This window comes from Camelina sativa, chromosome 9 (assembly GCF_030686135.1).
Source record: "Camelina sativa cultivar CO46 ecotype springtype chromosome 9, ASM3068613v1".
Taxonomy (NCBI): Eukaryota; Viridiplantae; Streptophyta; class Magnoliopsida; order Brassicales; family Brassicaceae; genus Camelina; species Camelina sativa.
Window position 1 is genome coordinate 42372229 of NC_141888.1, and position 17987 is coordinate 42390215.

General features: G+C 37.7%; 5 protein-coding genes, 1 long non-coding RNA gene and 1 pseudogene across 22 annotated transcripts; 2 read left to right on the top strand and 5 right to left on the bottom strand.

Moving 5' to 3' along the window:
- Positions 1 to 933: 933 nt before the first annotated feature.
- On the top strand, positions 934 to 2209 carry LOC147939386 (uncharacterized). Its single transcript, XM_087466368.1, has 2 exons — positions 934 to 1128; positions 1476 to 2209. The coding sequence occupies exons 1-2, from the start codon at positions 1069 to 1071 to the stop codon at positions 2085 to 2087; spliced, it is 672 nt and encodes a 223-aa protein (XP_087322494.1). The 5' UTR covers positions 934 to 1068; the 3' UTR covers positions 2088 to 2209.
- LOC104714630 (uncharacterized) lies at positions 1366 to 4310 on the bottom strand. The gene is made up of 8 exons (XM_087466367.1): positions 3476 to 4310; positions 3216 to 3275; positions 3020 to 3102; positions 2764 to 2828; positions 2653 to 2686; positions 2494 to 2564; positions 2278 to 2396; positions 1366 to 2001 (listed from the first exon to the last, which is right to left on the bottom strand). Exons 1-7 carry the CDS (start codon positions 3783 to 3785, stop codon positions 2303 to 2305), a joined length of 717 nt encoding a protein of 238 aa, XP_087322493.1. The 5' UTR covers positions 3786 to 4310; the 3' UTR covers positions 1366 to 2001; positions 2278 to 2302.
- Positions 4089 to 8753, bottom strand: LOC104716056 (uncharacterized). 10 transcript variants are annotated; one of them, XR_015566479.1, is made up of 8 exons: positions 7869 to 8600; positions 7697 to 7790; positions 7537 to 7599; positions 7316 to 7438; positions 6434 to 7074; positions 4848 to 6177; positions 4524 to 4758; positions 4089 to 4310 (listed from the first exon to the last, which is right to left on the bottom strand). XR_015566479.1 is itself a non-coding variant. In XM_087466361.1 (8 exons), the coding sequence occupies exons 7-8, from the start codon at positions 6118 to 6120 to the stop codon at positions 4291 to 4293; spliced, it is 1617 nt and encodes a 538-aa protein (XP_087322487.1). In that variant the 5' UTR covers positions 6121 to 6177; positions 6434 to 7074; positions 7316 to 7438; positions 7537 to 7599; positions 7697 to 7790; positions 7869 to 8002; positions 8484 to 8513; the 3' UTR covers positions 4089 to 4290. The 10 variants fall into 10 exon arrangements, 9 of the variants coding, with proteins under 9 accessions (XP_087322487.1, XP_087322482.1, XP_087322486.1 ...); XM_087466361.1 differs by having other exon boundaries at positions 4524 to 6177; positions 7869 to 8002; positions 8484 to 8513; XM_087466356.1 differs by having other exon boundaries at positions 4524 to 6177; positions 6355 to 7074; positions 7869 to 8002; positions 8484 to 8513.
- A 2-nt stretch (positions 8754 to 8755) lies between these two features.
- Positions 8756 to 10493, bottom strand: LOC104714629 (uncharacterized). Of its 4 annotated transcripts, none has more exons than XM_087466372.1 (7): positions 9965 to 10105; positions 9790 to 9872; positions 9523 to 9599; positions 9424 to 9457; positions 9248 to 9318; positions 9052 to 9147; positions 8756 to 8924 (listed from the first exon to the last, which is right to left on the bottom strand). In XM_087466372.1, the coding sequence occupies exons 2-7, from the start codon at positions 9853 to 9855 to the stop codon at positions 8885 to 8887; spliced, it is 384 nt and encodes a 127-aa protein (XP_087322498.1). In that variant the 5' UTR covers positions 9856 to 9872; positions 9965 to 10105; the 3' UTR covers positions 8756 to 8884. The 4 variants fall into 4 exon arrangements, with proteins under 4 accessions (XP_087322498.1, XP_087322497.1, XP_087322496.1 ...); XM_087466371.1 differs by lacking the exon at positions 8756 to 8924 and adding an exon at positions 10353 to 10493 and having other exon boundaries at positions 8937 to 9147; positions 9965 to 10026; XM_087466370.1 differs by lacking the exon at positions 8756 to 8924 and adding an exon at positions 10128 to 10263 and having other exon boundaries at positions 8937 to 9147; positions 9965 to 10026.
- On the top strand, positions 10355 to 13182 carry LOC147939387 (uncharacterized). 2 transcript variants are annotated; one of them, XR_015566481.1, is made up of 3 exons: positions 10355 to 10495; positions 11511 to 11636; positions 12705 to 13182. It is a non-coding gene; the product is annotated as an uncharacterized LOC147939387 (long non-coding RNA). The 2 variants fall into 2 exon arrangements; XR_015566482.1 differs by having other exon boundaries at positions 10358 to 10495; positions 11496 to 11636.
- Positions 11368 to 14146, bottom strand: LOC104714627 (uncharacterized; annotated as a pseudogene). The gene is made up of 2 exons (XR_015566478.1): positions 11813 to 14146; positions 11368 to 11595 (listed from the first exon to the last, which is right to left on the bottom strand). The product of XR_015566478.1 is annotated as an uncharacterized LOC104714627 (transcript).
- Positions 14147 to 15093: 947 nt separating this feature from the next.
- On the bottom strand, positions 15094 to 17987 carry LOC104714626 (uncharacterized). Of its 3 annotated transcripts, none has more exons than XM_087466364.1 (4): positions 16478 to 17987; positions 15586 to 16336; positions 15424 to 15488; positions 15094 to 15315 (listed from the first exon to the last, which is right to left on the bottom strand). In XM_087466364.1, exons 1-2 carry the CDS (start codon positions 17712 to 17714, stop codon positions 16317 to 16319), a joined length of 1257 nt encoding a protein of 418 aa, XP_087322490.1. In that variant the 5' UTR covers positions 17715 to 17987; the 3' UTR covers positions 15094 to 15315; positions 15424 to 15488; positions 15586 to 16316. The 3 variants fall into 3 exon arrangements, with proteins under 3 accessions (XP_087322490.1, XP_087322492.1, XP_087322491.1); XM_087466366.1 differs by lacking the exon at positions 16478 to 17987 and having other exon boundaries at positions 15432 to 15488; positions 15586 to 15625; positions 15717 to 16038; XM_087466365.1 differs by lacking the exon at positions 16478 to 17987 and having other exon boundaries at positions 15586 to 15625; positions 15717 to 16038.

Here is a 17987-nt window from a genome sequence, read left to right on the forward strand (position 1 = left end):
TTACAGATTCGACCCCTTATCTTATCTTATCTTCCATTCTGTGTCAATTATTTTGTGCTAAACCCTAAACTCTTACTACAAGTCAAAACAAGATCTATTTTAGCTTGATGAGTTTTATCTTTTTATTTATTTATTAATTCCCATTTATAAAGCAACTGAAAAAATTAAGATTTTAAGTTGGATTATGTTATCGGATATATATTTATTCATATGTAAGAGAACAAAAAAATTTATTTGCCGCTTTTCATGTTCATACACTATGTACTGCATGTTATTAATATTTTTGACATGCTTATTATAGTTATTATTATATATATAACAAAATCATTTTTCAAATATCCAAGAAAGTTAGAATTTCGATGGATATTTTAAATAATAAATACCAACAAGTTTTGAAATAGAAAAACATGAAAATGTAACCTAGTGTGAAAATTCATTTATATTGTAAAATAGGAATTTCAGGAAAAAAATATTGTAAAACCCCTTCTAGGTTGTATTTTTTTATAAACGAAAAATAATATTTAAAAACTGTATAAATTTAAGTATTTTAATTATTAAATTATATATAGTTAACCAATTCATGATGGTCCAATTGTTTGAATAACTTATAAAAGATAAGGATAAGTGTTTGTGTCTCTCTGCTATTGTTAAAATTAGAATAAAAAATACTCAAATCATGATCTTAAAATAAACCATTATATAATCATCAGTTGGTTTGGTCTGATTAATTCATTATCATCAGTTGGTTTATGTTTTTTTTTTTTTTTTTTTTGAAATCTTCGAGTTGGTTTTTATGTGTGGTAATTTCCATAATATATATATGTGCCAAAACGAAAAAGAACCAAAAGTACAAGGGGCAATGTCGACGACTGTTACGCGCAACACTTTTGTCCCCAAAAATGAATTAAATATACCTAACGCAAGACTTTTCGTATGTCTGTTCTCATCTCATATTGTTGTTTATAAAAGCAGAAACATCGTTTGGAGGTTTTACGCTAGACTCCTCTGACCCAACGAAGACGTTAGAAAACAAAACAAAACAAAACAAACAAAGAACAAGAAAAGAAGATGAAATTGATTTGGTCACCAGAAACTGCATCAAAGGCTTACATCGACACTGTTAAATCGGTAAGTTCATCATATATTATTCCGTTCATGAACCGCCAAGACTTTTGTAACGTTTTCCAAATTATAAATTTCCTAAAGAAGAAAGAAAAATCTTTACTGTTTCACGAAGTTATAGCTTCTTTTGATCTTTTAGGACATGTCTCAAAAAGCCAATTGTCTAAGTTTGACAATTGTTTTGAACCATCAGAGAATTGAAGACAAAAATGTTTTGATCTTTGCACGTCTTATAGTTTGAGATTTCAGGACAAAAGGATTTGATGTGTGTAAATTATATAAAAGAACCAGGATCTGATCTTTACTCGTTCTGTCTCCTTGTTTTGATTTTTTTTTGAATTATTTTTGTGTAGTGTGAGAATCTTGGAACACCGGGAGCAGCGGAGCTAGTGGCAGCGATGGCGGCGGGATGGAACGCGACTCTAATTGTGGAAACATGGTCAGAAGGAGAAACCATAGCCATAAGCGTTGGCTTAAACGTAGCGAGTCAACACACAAACGCAAGACATATTTGTATCGTACCAAACGCAAGATCACAAACTGCTTATCTTCAAGCCATGACAGAACAGTCTTGCTCAAAGTTGCCGGAGACGATCATTATGAACGAGGAAGAAGAAGAGTTGGAGCACACGATGCAGATGCTACAAGCAATTGATTTCTTGGTAGTTGACTGGGATCAGAAGGATTTCGCAGCAAACGTATTGAGAAACGCTGCTTTTGGAAGCAGAGGAGCGGTAGTGGTCTGCAGAAGTGGTTACCGAAGAAGCACTTCGTGTTTCAGTTGGACAAAAGCGTTTAGTGACCGGAAAGTTGTGAGAACGGTTACGCTTCCAGTTTCCGGTGGTCTAGAAATCGCTCATGTTGCCGCAGCAAGAAGCTCTGGGAAGAGTGATAACAACAATAAAAGAAAATGGATCAAGCATATTGATCAAAGATCAGGAGAAGAACATGTTATTCGAAAGTAAGAAAAAAAAAGGTGTGGAGTGTTATGTTTGATACTTTTTTGTGTTCATCATTTGTTGTATTAAGAGTGTGGTTTGTACATAAAAATCCAATATACTGCAATTCTTATTGGAAGATTTTGACTGTTCTTGTGTTACATTAAATTCCAAGAAAATGACATAATCATCTAAGTTAAAAAGCTTTAGAATCAACCTGGACTCCATTGTATGGTTTAAGTTTAATCATCGTAACTACCACGGCTTCTTCTCGCAGATTTCTTGTCCGAAAGAACTTTCTTGCTTTTAAGTCGTTTGTTGTCAGCTTTCGCAGCCCTGAAAATGTCAGAATTAAAAGCGTCAAGATCTGAGGATTGAGTGAAAAAGATGGAATTATAACAAAAAGAGGATTTGGTTTAGGTTGAAAACTGACATCTTCACAATTTTCTTCTTCTGTTCTTCTGATGGTGGAGGTGGAACATATGAAGCCGCATCAATTATGGCCTGTTCAATAATACATCTCAGCTTTATATAGAACAAAACACACCATGAACAATGCTTGCATTATTTCAATACAGTCAGTTGGTATTACCTGTAGCTTTTCAAGTGCATCGTCAATGTTGCCTCTGCAGATAACACACAGTCAGAAAGGGATGATTTCTTGAAAGTGGAATAGGAAAGAGACAATTATAAGGTTACTGACTTCTGCGTTCTGGTTTTGGTTGAAGAAATCACAAGTTCACCGTCCTTGTTTATCCGATTCTTCTCCTGTTCACAGACAACAAAAGCTATTTACACAATGCTTAGAAACAAACAAGCAGCTAAAATACTCGCACAGGATCAAGATCCAAATAACATTTTCACAATTATATGTACTTGCTCCATGGAAACACAGTAGAGATTCATAAAACTCATATTCATAGTTTTGTAGAAGAATGATAATAGAGTAAAAAACAAACCGTCAGTAAGATTTTGTCTCTGATCCTGTCACTTAGCCAGTATGCGTTCTTCACATTGAAGCGCATATCAACTTTGGTATTCACTGAAAATGAACATATGAAGTAAAGTTATAAGCATTGATACATCCAAACCAAGTAATCCTAAAACAACAATGCAAAGAACTGTAAAAAGACTGTGAGAAAAAAGGTCACACACATTTGTTCACATTCTGGCCTCCAGGACCACCGCTTCTAGCAAAGTTAAGTGTAACATGGTCTGCAAAAATACCAAAACGAACATACAAAATCAAACTTCTCAAGAAAACATAACTCTAGAATCCATTAGCTTTTCACCAAGCTACTACAAAACTGAAACCTTCCCTTTCTTGTTGCAATCAGATAAAGCGATTTAATTTGAGTTTAATGTATACAGATGAATCATTTGGCTCTAATGACTTTAAAGAACAAAGCTTTAACCTAGAGTGATTTGAGGAGTAGTAGGTTCATTGCCAGCGGAATTAGCTCTTTCCTCTGCTTCATGAAGCATCTGTTGAACTTGTGACAACCGTGAAGAAACTTTCCGATCACCACCGCTTCCACCGGAGGTCGACGCCGCCGCACAACGGATGGATCCGAATCGGGAAATAGAGTGGATTGGAACAATTCGGGGAGTGAGTTTGAGACATGGTAAAAGTGATTGACACGATTTCGATGAAGAGTGAAGGAGAAGTGGATGATGGATGAACTCGCGTAGAATCATGTTCGTCATCGTTCTGACTGCCGCCATTTTTTCACTTTCTCGGTACTGAAGATTCTTCCGAGGACAAATTGACGATGTCGAGAAGGAAAATGAAGAAGAAGAAGCGACCCTAATTTTGCGTGGCTCCCAATTTCCGGTTCAGTTTTATGGTTAATAAAAAACCGAAATTTTTTGTGGTTCTCTCTCTGTAAAATCCGGTCCAAATCGAAATCCAAACGTGATTTCCCGGTTCGCATCGACGCGATTTTGAATTGACTTGGTTAAATTGATACGGTTTAATCGACCAGTGTTTGAACCTCGAAACTATTTTGAGGATGGAACAGAGCACTGTGACCTCGAAACTTTTTTCCTCGACATGAATGAATGAACAATCGAGTTCATCATTACAGAATATCACATTACTTTTTGACATTTCGTTTTCTTTTCCTGAACTAATTAAAAGCAGAACTTTCAATTGCAGAAGGCAGAAGCTAGTAGGCGTGTAGAAATGTGGAATTACAGAAGATGGCATTGAATCTTCCAATTCTTTCACTCATCCTCCAATTGATGATCCTGCAAAGTGCAAAGCAAACACGCCAAGCTAATCAGAGAAGGTGAATTTGGAACCTCTATCTTAAATTTGACTTATTTACATGCATCAGTTGCAAACTTCTCAAGATGTTACAGTTACAGCAGAAGCTCTGCAGCAAAAGCTGTATATATATATGAACCTAGAACCTAGAAGGAAAATAAATAGACTGGATAAAAAAGAGTAGATGACCATACCAGGCACACTCTTTTGCAGATCCTCCAACATTGCCTTTGCTTTTTGTAGTTCCTCCTTACTAAATAAACCTGTCAGCATACCGTGGAAAGTAATAGTATCAGGAGGACACACACCACTAGAAACCATCTCCTGGAAAATGTCACGGGCGCCATTAAGATAACCCACTTGACAAAACCCATGAATCAAAGTGCTGTAAGTTATTGTATTAGGACATACACCACTAGAAACCATATCCTGGAAAATGTCAAGGGCGCCATTAAAATCACCCTCTTGACAAAACCCATGAATCAAAGTGCTGTAAGTAATGGTATTAGGACACACACCACTAGAAACCATCTCCTGGAAAATGTCAAGGGCGCCATTAAGATCACCCACTTGACAAAACCCGTGAATCAAAGTGCTGTAAGTAATTGTGTTAGCAACTATTCCTCTTCGATACATCTCGCAAAAAAGCTCCAATCCCTCATCAACCCTTCTTGCCTTACAGTAGCCATTAATGAGTGTATTAAAAGTCACTAAGTTCGGTGAGCAGCCCTTGCTAGCCATGGAATCAAACATCTGTCTGGCCTCATCTAGGCGGTTCTGCTTGCATAACCCATCAACCATTGAGGTATAGGTGAAAGTATCAAGGACTACACCTTTTCGCAACATCTCAACATATAATTCTTCAGCCCTTAAAAAGTTCCCTTCATTGACAAATGAGCTGATCATTATATTATACGTTCGAACATTAGGTTCCACACCATTGAGGGGGAGACTATTGAACAAATCCCATGCTTCGTCTACCTTACTACTTTTGCACATTCCGTGGATGATGATGTTATATATAGCAGTATCAAGATCCATCTTACTCTTCTGCATAACCTCAAACAATTCCAATGCCTTATCTATTTTCCCATCATTGCAGAAACCATCCAGCAAACTGCCACAAGTCACGATATTAGGGGACACACCATGAGAAATCATCTCCTGGAAAAGGTCTTGAGCAGCATTAAGATCCCCAACTTGACAGAACCCATGAATAAGAGTATTGTAAGAAGCGGTATCAGGAACTAATCCTAATCTAGACATCTCATGGAGAAGTTTCACTCCAGCATCTAACCTCTTAGCCCTACAGCATCCATCTATGAGAGTATTTACGGTGATTATATCGGGAGAGCAGCCCTTGCTAACCATCAAATTAAACATGCGCTTTGCATCATCTAGACGACTATGCTTGCAAAATCCATCGATCAATGAATTATATGTGATTGTATTAGGAGATATATCCCTTTGAAGCATGTCGCTGTATAATTCTTCAGCCTCAGAGACTTTTCCTTCTTTGAAAGATGCATTGATCAATGCATTGAAAGTTACAACATTAGGGTGGACACTTCTTTTGATCATATCACGTAGCAGTTGCTCGGCATCACTCCATTTACCGTAGCTACAACAGCCGTAGATCATACAGTTGTAGGTTTGAACATCTGGCATAATTCCTTTCTCAAGCATTTCAGTGAAAAGATGTTGAGCATGGCTGTGGTGCCCGTCTTTGCCAAGACGATCAATGATGGCATTATAGATTACAACACCGGGTTTGATGTGGGTTTGCTCCATCTTCCTAAGCAGATTCAAGGCGGACACAATGTCGGCTGGTTGAAGAAGGTCATGAACCTAAAATTCCTATTCAGCTTACAATTCCTATTCCATCATACACAATCCGTTTACAATTGTTCCGTAAGTGACCTCGTTAGGTTCATGACCTTCTTCAACCATCCGATCAAGCAGAGCCGTTGCTTCGAGAACTCGACCCTCCATACAAAGACCGTTCATGAGTATGTTGAAGGTCACGACATCGGGTGTTAATCTTGTTTCAACCATATGATCATATAAAGCCACGGCTTCAGAGATCCTATCTTGAAGGCATAACCCGTGGATTAGCGTGTTAAACGTAACAACACTGGGTGTGAATCTTGTTTCAACCATATGATCAAATAAAGCTACGGCTTCAGAGATCCTATCTTGGAGGCATAACCCGTGGAGCAGCGTGTTAAACGTAACAACATCAGGATGGAAACCAAGTTTAGTGATCTTTCCAAAAGTAGACAAAGCAAATGACAACTTGTGGCAGTCGCAGAAACATTTCATCAAAATATTGAAGCTGTAGATATCAAAAGGAATCCGCCGCATTCCCATCTTCTGATAGAGAGAAATCGCAACATCGGGCCGTTCCATCTTCACGACGACACCAATTACTTTACTGAAATCAATTGGGGAAGGAAAGGGATGAGATCGAACCATATCATCAAACAAATCAATGGCATCGTCTAAGCATTTGATATAATGAGACCCACTCCTCAATTTCAAACTCTCCCCTCCAAATGTTCCTCCGCTCAAAGAAGGCTTACTCTTCTCAACCTTACTACTTTTCTTGGCGCCGCCGCGACGATTACCCAATCTCGTACTGAACAATCTCGCATAAGCAGTAGCAGAAGATTCCGATCTACTACAAACCCTAGCCAACATTTTCGATTCGCCTTGATTTTGTTCTCTCCGTAAACTTTAACAAATCTGCAAACGAGTGAGTGTAAAAAGTGTGAGTAAACTGCAAACACTTAGAAAGAGTGAGCAAATGACGACCGGTTCAATTAGATTGGCACTGTAACCGGTTCAATTGAAGCTAAATGAACCGGTAAATTTAGAGCACTTCTATTGGGTCTCCCTTTAAAAATAAGCAAAAATTAAAAAAAAAAATTGGTTTTCAGTGGACATTTTATAATTGGTTTTGAAGCTTAAAAGCTTTAGAATCAACCTGAACTCTATTGTATGCTTTGAAGTTTAATCATCATAACTGCCGCAGCTTCTTCTCGCAGAATTCTTTTCTAAAAGAACTTTTTTGCATTTAAGTCGTTTATTGTTGTCAGCTTTCGCAACCCTGTAAATATCAGAATTCACCGTTTCAAAATTTGAGGATTGATGGGAAAAAAAAAGGATGGAAGCATTGAAAGAGGATTTGGTTTGATAGATTCTGACAGCTTTACAATTTTCTTCTTTTGTTCTTCCGATGGTGGAGATGGAATATATATCAATAACCGCCTGTTGAGTTTCACATGAATAAACCAAAACATATCGGATTTAGATAAAACAAACACATACCATGACCAAAGAGGCAACTGAGTCATTTGGTATTTACCTGTAGTTTTTCTCAAGTGCATGCATGGTCAATGTTGCCTCTGCAGAGATTAAAACATGAAAGAGATAGCACTCACATAGTCACATTCATACTTCTGTCGAGGGAAAACAGAGGCATGACTGGTAACTTCTCTAATCAAAGACATCAACCAAACAATCTAAAGCATGCTTACTTTCATCAAGCCGTCTCCAACTAACATTCCCACCATCACAATGCTCACAACTTGATTCGACATCTTCCAAGTTTAAGCCACTACTGATCATTTTGATTGCTCTACTAACTAATGACATCATCAGCTCAAGTAATCTTTTATCAAAAAAAAGAACGTAATCTTTATCAATCTCTTTTTCTGTAGAGATCCTCAAAAACAGAATCCTTATAAATTTATCAGCTTTTAGAAAAGATTCAACCATTACCAAAGTAAGAAGAGCAAATAAAGAACCGGGTATATGACAAATCTATGTCTGGAGACTGAATAAAAGATACCAAAATTTCCAAGCGTCTACCAGACTTTTATGATTGATATAGCCAACAGAAACCCATAAATCTAAAGTGAATATCGACACCGCACGTATAAGAACATAACATAAGCAATGCCAAAAAACAACATCATCCGTTTCGTTTCAACATCTGATCGAACAATCAAACGACAAATCTACACACTGAGAATTGAAACATAATCCACGCAAAAACAGGAAATATGGCAGGCCTACTTATCGTCAACGGATCAAAAACAGGAAAAACGGATATTAATACACCAACGAATGACAAGAGAAAATAAAAGTACCTGGACGGGCCATGATCCTGACCTCCAAGACTACAATGCAAAGTTAAAAGTCACACATTTTTTCACACTCTGGCCTCCAAGACTACCGCTTCTAGCAAACATAAGTGTAACAATGGTCTACCAGAAACCAAACACAGATATGAGCACATCAACTTCAATAATATGTTTCTCATATCAAATAACCACAGAATAGAACTCTATCATCCATGTCTACAGATAGGTTTTCACCAATACACAACAAAAATTCAAGACTAAACTCAGTTCTTGTATACTAGCTGTGAATCCTGTGATTAATAGATTTGATATGAGATTTGTGTATACAGATGATCATTGGCTCTAATGACTAAACTCAGTTCTCCAGAATGTTCAAAAGTCATCAGAAAATAGAATTTTCTATAACCTTACCTAGAGTGGTTTGTTGAATTAGCTCCTCTCTTCCGGCTTCATAAAGCATTTGTTGCAACAGCAGAATCATAAATATCATTAAGTAAGAAAAAAAAAAAGGTGTGGAGTATTATGTTTGAAACTTTTTGTGTTCATCATTTGTATAAGTGTGTGTGGTTTGTACATAAAATCCAATATACTGCAATTCTTTCTTCTCGCAGATTTCTTGTCCGAAAGAACTTTCTTGCTTTTAAGTCGTTTGTTGTCAGCTTTCGCAGCCCTGAAAATCTCAGAATTAAAAGCGTCAAGATTCGAAGAGGATTGAGTGAAAAAGATGGAATTATAACAAAAAGAGGATTTTGTTTAGGTTGAAAACTGACATCTTCACAATTTTCTTCTTCTGTTCTTCTGATGGTGTAGGTGGAACATATGAAGCCGCATCAATTATCGCCTGTTCAGTTATATGATTAAACCAAAACATCTCAGCTTTATACAGAACAAAACACATCATGAACAATGCTTATTTTCAAAAGAGTCAGTTGGCATTCTATTTTACCTGTAGTTTATCAAGTGCATCGTCAATGTTGCCTCTGCAGATAACATACAGTCAGAAAGGGATAATTTCTTGAAAGTGGAATAGAAACGAGACAATTACAAGGTGACTGAATTCTGCGTTCTGGTTTTGGTTGAAGAAATCACAAGTTCACCGTCCTTGTTGATCCGATTCTTCTCCTGTTCACAAACAACAATAGCTATTTACACAGACGCATAGAAACAAAAAGCTTAAAGAGTCTTTAATAACGACTCTATTCTACTTGAAAATTTTGAGACCCCTACAAGATAAGATCCAAATACCAATCTACAAGTTCACAATTATCTGTACTGCTCCATACAAAAATAATAGAGTATACAATAAACAAACCGCTTGTAAGATTTTGTCTCTGATCCTGTCACTTAGCCAGTAGGCGTTTTTCACATTAAAGCGCATATCAACTTTGGTATTCACTGAAAATGAACATAAGAAGTAAAATCATAAGCATTGATACATCCAAACCAAGTAACAATGCAAAGAACTCTAAAAGAAAAAGGTCACACACATATTTGTTCACATTCTGGCCTCCAGGACCACCGCTTCTAGCAAAGTTAAGTGTAACATTGTCTGCAAAAATACCAAAACGAACATACAAAATCAAACTTCTCAACAAAACAGAACTCTATAAACCATTAGCCTTTCTATTTCTAGTTGTAACATCCGCGAACCAGATTTTTGTGATTTTGGAAACAGCATCGATCGACACCCTAGTGGCATTGATCGATACCCCTTATTTCTGGGTTCGACCGGTTTGATTAATTGCCGAATTGGTTCGGTTTGGTTCAGTTAAATCCCTAAATCGAGTTATAAGTGTCTAAGGACGGATTTTAGGGTTTGAGAGTCTCATTTTTGTCGCCGTTGAGTGAAAAGAAAGAGAGAAAAGAGAGAAAAACGTTTTCTGAGATTTCTGGGCTTGTTCTTGGTGATTTTGGAGAGATCTGAGGCTGTAGGAGGGTTAGCTGTTGCTGGAATCGAAGGGGAAGCTTCTGGAGGTGTTGTTTTCCACGTTTCTCAATCCAATCTTCCTGTTCTTGAGGTGAGTGCTTGACCATGGTTGATCTAAGCATGAGATCTCTCTTGTTTGAGTGTTTTCTTTGCTGTTTGTGTTGTTTTCCACACATATTTGTTCACATTCTGGCCTCCAGGACCACCGCTTCTAGCAAAGTTAAGTGTAATATTGTCTGCAAAAATACCAAAACGAAGATACAAATCAAACTCTCAGCAAAACAGAACTCTAAAAACCATTAGCCTTTCTCTTTCTAGTAAATGAGCTTTTAAATCTTCTCCAAAAGCTTTCAATTTGAGTTTAATGTATACAAAAGCTTTTACCTAGAGTGATTTGAGGAGTAGGTTCATTGCCAGCGGAATTAGCTCTTTCCTCTGCTTCATGAAGCATCTGTTGAACTTGTGACAACCGTGAAGAAACTTTCCGATCACCACCGCTTCCACCGTAAGTCGACGCCGCCGCACAACGGATGGATCCGAATCGGGAAATAGAGTGGATTTGAACGATTCGGGGAGTGAGGCGGAGACATGGTAAAAGTGATTGACACGATTTCGATGATGGATGAACTCGCGTAGAATCATGTTCGTCATCGTTCTGACTGCCGCCATTTTTTTACTTTCTCGGTACTGAAGATTCCTCCGATGACAAATTGACGGTGTCGAGAAGAATGAAAAAGGCGACCCTAATTTTGCGTGGCTCCCAATTTCCGGTTCAGTTTTATGGTTAATAAAAACCGAAATTTTTTGTGGTTATCTCTCTGTAAAATCCGGTTCAAATCGAAATCCAAACGTGATTTCCCGGTTCGCATCGACGCGATTTTGAATTGACTTGGTTAAATTGATACGGTTTAATCGATCAGTGTTTGAACCTCGAAACTATTTTGAGGATGGAACAGAGCACTGTGACCTTGAAACTTTTTTCCTCGACATGAATGCATATTATGAATGAATGAACAATCGAGTTCATCATTACAGAACATCACATTACTTCTTGATATTTTGTTTTCTTTTCCTGAACTAATTAAAAGCAGAACTTTCAATTGCAGAAGCTAGTAGGCGTGTAGAAATGTGGAATTACAGAAGATGGCATTGAATCTTCCAATTCTTTCACTCATCCTCCAATTGATGATCCTGCAAAGTGCAAAGCAAACACGCCAAGCTAATCAGAGAAGGTGAATTTGGAATCTCTATCTTAAATTTGACTTATTTACATGCATCAGTTGCAAACTTCTCAAGATGTTACAGTTACAGCAGAAGCTCTGCAGCAAAAGCTGTATATATATACATTCGCCTCTAAAACCCAGAAGGAAAATAAATAGACTGGATAAAAATGAGTAGATGACCATACCAGGCACACTCTTTTGCAGATCCTCCAACATTTCCTTTGCTTTCTGTAGTTCCTCCTTACTAAATAAACCTGTCAGCATACCGTGGAAAGTAATAGTATCAGGAGGACAGACACCACTAGAAACCATCTCCTGGAAAATGTCACGGGCGCCATTAAGATAACCCACTTGACAAAACCCATGAATCAAAGTGCTGTAAGTTATCGTATTAGGACATACACCACTAGAAACCATATCCTGGAAAATGTCAAGGGCGCCATTAAAATCACCCTCTTGACAAAACCCATGAATCAAAGTGCTGTAAGTAATGGTATTAGGACACACACCACTAGAAACCATCTCCTGGAAAATGTCAAGGGCGCCATTAAGATCACCCACTTGACAAAACCCATGAATCAAAGTGCTGTAAGTTATTGTATCGGCAACTATTCCTCTTTGATACATCTCGCAAAAAAGCTCCAATCCGTCATCGACCCTTCTTGCCTTACAGTAGCCATTAATGAGTGTACTAAAAGTCACTAAGTCTGGGGAGCAGCCCTTGCTAGACATGGAATCAAACACCTGTCTGGCTTCATCTAGGCGGTTCTGCTTGCATAACCCATCAACCATTGAGGTATAGATGAAAGTATCAGGAACATCTCAGCATATAATTCTTCAGCCCTTAAAAAGTTCCCTTCATTGACAAATGAGCTGATCATTATATTATACGTTCGAACATTAGATTCCACACCATTGAGGGGGAGACTATTGAACAAATCCCATGCTTCGTCTACCTTACTACTTTTGCACATTCCGTGGATGATGATGTTATATATAGCAGTATCAAGATCCATCTTACTCTTCTGCATAACCTCAAACAATTCCAATGCCTTATCTATTTTCCTATCATTGCAGAAACCATCCAGCAAACTGCCACAAGTCACGATATTAGGGGGCACACCATGAGAAATCATCTCCTGGAAAAGGTCTTGAGCAGCATTAAGATCCCCAACTTGACAGAACCCATGAATAAGAGTATTGTAAGAAGCGGTATCAGGAACTAATCCTAATCTAGACATCTCATGGAGAAGTTTCACTCCAGCATCCAACCTCTTAGCCCTACAGCATCCATCTATGAGAGTATTTACGGTGATTATATCCGGAGAGCAGCCCTTGCTAACCATCAAACTAAACATGCGCTTTGCATCATCTAGACGACTATGCTTGCAAAATCCATCAATCAATGAATTATATGTGATTGTATTAGGAGATATATCCATTCGAAGCATCTCACTGTATAATTCTTCAGCCTCAGAGACTTTTCCTTCTTTGAAAGATGCATTGATCAATGCATTGAAAGTTACAACATTAGGGTGGACACTTCTTTTGATCATATCACGTAGCAGTTGCTCGGCATCACTCCATTTACCATATCTACAACAACCATCGATCATACAGTTGTAGGTAACAACATTGGGAAAAATGCCTTTCTCAAGCATTTCAGTGAAAAGATGTCGAGCATGGCTGTGGTGCCCGTCTTTGCAAAGACGATCGATGATGGCAGTATAGATTACAACACCGGGCTTGATGTGGGTTTGCTCCATCTTCCTAAGCAGATTCAAGGCAGATTCAGTGTCACCCATCTTACACATTCCATTTACAATAGTTCTGTAAGTAACCTCGTCAGGTTGATGACCTTCTTCAACCATCCGATCAAGCAGAGCCGTTGCTTCGAGAACTCGACCCTCCATACAAAGACCGTTCATGAGTGTGCTGAAGGTCACGACATTGGGTGTTGTTAGTCCAGTTTCAACCATATGATCAAATAAAGCCAAGGCTTCAGAGATCCTATTTTGGAGACATAACCCGTGGAGCAGCGTGTTAAACGTAACAACATTAGGCTGGAAACCAAGTTTAGTGATCTTTCCAAACGTAGACAAAGCAAAGGGCAACTTGTGACAGTCGCAGAAACATTTCATCAGAATAGAAAAGCTGTAGATATTACATGGAATCCGGCGCAATGACATCTTCTGATAGAGAGAAATCGCAACATCGGGACGATTCATTCTGAGGATGACACCCATTAATTTACAGAAATCAATTTCTGAAGGGAAAGGACGAGATCGAACCATATCATCAAACAAAACAATGGCATCGTCTAAGCTTTTGATATAATGAAACCCATTTCTCAATTTCAAGCTCTCTCCTCCAAATGTTCCTCCGCTCAAAGAAGGCTTACTCTTCTCAACCTTGCTACTTTTCTTAGCGGCGCCGCAACGATTACCCAATCTCGTACTGAACAATCTTGCATAAGCAGTAGCAGAAGATTCCGATCTACTACAAACCCTAGCCAACATTTTTGATTCGCCTTGATTTTTTTCTCTCCGTACACTTTAACAAATGTACAAACGAGTGAGTGGGTGTAAAAAGTGTGAGTAAAGTAGTAAACTGCAAACACTTAGTTAGTGAATGGTTAACATGGACCCCACGGTTCTGTCTGTTTGTGTTTTTGTCAACAATTTATTTACCAGTAAAGTGGACTAAAAAAATATTAAAAATTTGAAAATTAAAAGCAGACCGTAAAGTGGACTATATTTGTGCTTAATGGTAAATAAAAAGCAGTCCAGTCCGCAGACGGATTTGTCCGCCCTAACCTTTGCAACCATTCACACTCTTGGTCTTTATAATCGGGAGAAACCAAACTTACACCATCCATTCTCATCTTTTGCTAGAGAATTTCACTACAAACTCACAAAAAAAAATCCTCTCAATATTTTTATTGTTTGTTCAGCTTGTTACTATATAAAAAAATACTAGCATTCATCAAAGTAAATAATTATCTATTCAAATCATGTAAGTTTATCTTGTATATTGTTTTCTTTTTTTTGCTTCACTATAGTGATGTCTTCTAAGAGAAGAAATACAAACACTAGATCTCAACCTTCTACAAAAATACCGGTAAATTCCTATAAGAATATATTGATTAATAATTCTTTTCAGAAAATAATTTTTTATATTTTCATCTTTTTATTATGTTGTATTTTAAAAAAAAAATTAAATTATAATCATATTTGAAGAATAGAATAAAAGTAGTCTAATTTGTCCGCCTTTTACTTTTCGGTTCATAAAACCACCCTTTTGGGTCCGCTCCGATCGTTTTGTCCACTACGGCCACTTTAATGCTGTTTTGTCCGCTCTGCTTATGACCGTTGTTACCATTCAGGTTCAATTAGATTGGCACAGTAACCGGTTCAATTGAAGCTAAATGAACCGGTAAACTTAGAGCACTTCTATTGGGTCTCACTTTAAAAATAAGCAAAAATTAAAAAAAATAATTGGTTTTCAGTGGACCTTTTATTATTTGGTTCCCAGTTTTGAAGTTTAAAAGCTTTAGAATCAACCTGGACTCTATTGTAGTATTGTTTAAGTTTAATCACCATAACTGCCGCAGCTTCTTCTCGCAGAATTCTTTTCTAAAAGAACTTTCTTGCATTTAAGTCGTTTATTGTTGTCAGCTTTCGCAGCCCTGTAAAGTTCAGAATTCACCGTTTCAAAATTTGAGGATTGATGGGGGACAAAAAAAAAAAAATAGGATGGAAGCATTGAAAGAGGATTTGGTTTGGTAGATTCTGACAGCTTTACAATTTTTTCTTCTTTTGTTCTTCCGATGGTGGAGATGGAATATATATCAATAACCGCCTGTTGAGTTTCACATGAATAAACCAAAACATATCGGATTTAGATAAAACAAACACACACCATGACCAAAGACGAAACTGAGTCAATTGGTATTTACCTGTAGTTTTTCTCGAGTGCATGCATGGTCAATGTTGCCTCTGCAGAGAATAAAACATGACAGAGATAACACTCACATAGTCACATTCATACTTTTGTCGAGGGAAAACAGAGAGAAGGTTAAAAACAAACCGTCTGTAAGATTTTCTCACAGGAAGTGAACAGATACATGTGAAGCATTGAGATATAAAGTAGCCAAAAACTAGTATGCAAAGAACGGTAAAAAGGCACAAGAAAAAGGTCAGGCATTCGTTATCATTCTGGCCTCCAGAACCACTGCTTCTAGTTAAGTGTAAGTTACAGTGTGTAACATGGTCTGCAAAATACCAAAGACAGATATCAACTTCAATAATATGTTTCTCAAAAATCAAATAACCACGGAAGAGAACTCTAGAAACCATGTCTAGAGACTGGTTTTGTGTTTAGGATATGACAGGTTCGTTGATACAATAAGGCTTCCAATTTCTCTGCATGAATTGTAACAAAAACAATATACTAGATGTAATGAAACAGTGTAAAACCAATGTCAACTAGATCAAAGATTTGAGTTTATATATCTTGCAACAGCGCTCAGAAATATATAACCCTTGATGAGCATGAACACATAAAATATCTGGAATGAACAATCGACTTAACCAAAAAGCAGAACCACAAACATTAATTTTCATTGCAGTAGGTGTGTAGAAAGTGAATTATAAAAGTGAAATGGCACTGAATCATCCATTCTTACATTTATCCTCCAATTGATGATCCTGCAAAGGAAACACACGAATCTAATCAGATGGAAAAGTATAAGCTCTACAGCCAAAGATACATATACGTATATATATTCGTCTCTAAAACCCCAAAAGGAAAAAAATACATAGACTATAAAAATGAGTAGAGGACCATACCATGCACACTCCTGTGCAGATCCTCCAACATTGCCATTGCCTTTTGTAGTTCTTCCTTACTACATAAGCCTGCCAGCATGCTGCGGAAAGTAATGGTATTAGGACACACACCACTAGAAACCATCTCCTGGAAAATGTCAAGGGCGCCATTAAGATCACCCACTTGACAAAATCCATGAATCAAAGTGCTGTAAGTTATTGTATCGGCAACTATTCCTCTTCGATACATCTCGCAAAAAAGCTCCAATCCATCGTCAACCTTTTTAGCCTTACAGTAGCCATTAATGAGTGTATTAAAAGTCACTAAGTCTGGGGAGCAGCCCTTGCTAGCCATGGAATCAAACATCTGTCTGGCTTCATCTAGGCGGTTCTGCTTGCATAACCCATCAACCATTGAGTTATAGGTGAAAGTATCAAGGACTACACCTTTCCGGAACATCTCAGCATATAATTTTTCAGCCCTTGAAAATTTCCCTTCATTGACAAATGAGCTGATCATTATATTATACGTTTGAACATCAGGTTCCACACCATTGAGGGGGAGACTATTGAACAATTCCCATGCTTCGTCTACCTTACAACCTTTGCACATTCCATTGACGATGATGATGTTAGAAGTAGCAGTATTAAGATCCATCTTACTCTTCTGCATAACCTTAAACAATTCCAGCGCCTTTTTTAGCTTTCCATTCTCGCAGAGACCGCTCAAAAGAATATTACAAGTAAAGATATCAGGGGACACGCCATGAGAAATCATCTCCTGGAAAAGGTCTTGAGCAGCATTAAGATCCCCCACTTGACAAAACCCGTGAATAAGAGTATTGTAAGAAACTGTATCAGGAACTAAGCCTCTTTTAGACATATCATGGAGGAGTTTCATTCCAGCATCTAACCTCTTAGCCCTACAGCATCCATCTATGAGAGTATTTATAGTAATTACGTTGGGAGAACAGCCCTTGCTAACCATCAAATTAAACATTTGCTTCGCATCATCTAGACGACTGTGCTTGCAAAATCCATCGATCAGTGAACTATATGTGATTGTATTAGGAGATATATCCCTTCGAAGCATCTCACTGTATAATTCTTCAGCCTCAGAGACTTTTCCTTCTTTGACAAATGCATTGATCAATGCACTGAAAGTTACAACATTTGGGTCGACACTTCTTTTGATCATATCACGTAGCAGTTGCTCGGCATCACTCCATTTACCATAGCTACAACAACCGTCGATCATACAGCTGTAGGTACAAGCATTTCAGTGAAAAGGTTTTGAGCATTGCTATGATGACCATCTTTGCAAAGACGATCAATGATGGAATTATAGATTACTGAACAACAAGCTCGTACTGAACAACAATCTCGCAGAAACAGCAGCTGCAGTAGCAAAAGAAGATTCCGATCTACTACAAACCCTAGCCAACATTTTCGATTCGCCTTGATTTCGCTATCTCTCTCTCTAAACTCTTAACAAATGTGCCAACGTTTGCGTGAGTGACTGACTGAGTGT

Excerpts from the sequence above, each read along its gene's own strand:
- LOC147939386 (XM_087466368.1), top strand. The coding sequence starts at position 1,069 with ATGAAATTGATTTGGTCACCAGAAACTGCATCAAAGGCTTACATCGAC. Across the intron at positions 1,129-1,475 it reads ACATCGACACTGTTAAATCG|TGTGAGAATCTTGGAACACC; the intron begins GTAAGTTCATCA and ends ATTTTTGTGTAG.
- LOC104714630 (XM_087466367.1), bottom strand. The coding sequence starts at position 3,785 with ATGGCGGCAGTCAGAACGATGACGAACATGATTCTACGCGAGTTCATC. Across the intron at positions 2,687-2,763 it reads ACCAAAACCAGAACGCAGAA|AGGCAACATTGACGATGCAC; the intron begins GTCAGTAACCTT and ends TGTTATCTGCAG. Across the intron at positions 2,397-2,493 it reads AAGAAGAAAATTGTGAAGAT|GGCTGCGAAAGCTGACAACA; the intron begins GTCAGTTTTCAA and ends TGACATTTTCAG.
- LOC104716056 (XM_087466355.1), bottom strand. The coding sequence starts at position 7,029 with ATGTTGGCTAGGGTTTGTAGTAGATCGGAATCTTCTGCTACTGCTTAT. Across the intron at positions 6,178-6,354 it reads CAAGATTAACACCCGATGTC|GTTCATGACCTTCTTCAACC; the intron begins GTGACCTTCAAC and ends TAGGAATTTTAG. Across the intron at positions 4,311-4,523 it reads TCTGCAAAAGAGTGTGCCTG|GATCATCAATTGGAGGATGA; the intron begins GTATGGTCATCT and ends TGCACTTTGCAG.
- LOC104714629 (XM_087466371.1), bottom strand. The coding sequence starts at position 9,855 with ATGCGCTTTAATGTGAAAAACGCCTACTGGCTAAGTGACAGGATCAGA. Across the intron at positions 9,458-9,522 it reads ACGCAGAATTCAGTCACCTT|AGGCAACATTGACGATGCAC; the intron begins GTAATTGTCTCG and ends TGTTATCTGCAG. Across the intron at positions 9,148-9,247 it reads AAGAAGAAAATTGTGAAGAT|GGCTGCGAAAGCTGACAACA; the intron begins GTCAGTTTTCAA and ends TGAGATTTTCAG.
- LOC104714626 (XM_087466364.1), bottom strand. The coding sequence starts at position 17,714 with ATGATCGACGGTTGTTGTAGCTATGGTAAATGGAGTGATGCCGAGCAA. Across the intron at positions 16,337-16,477 it reads TCTGCACAGGAGTGTGCATG|GATCATCAATTGGAGGATAA; the intron begins GTATGGTCCTCT and ends TTTCCTTTGCAG.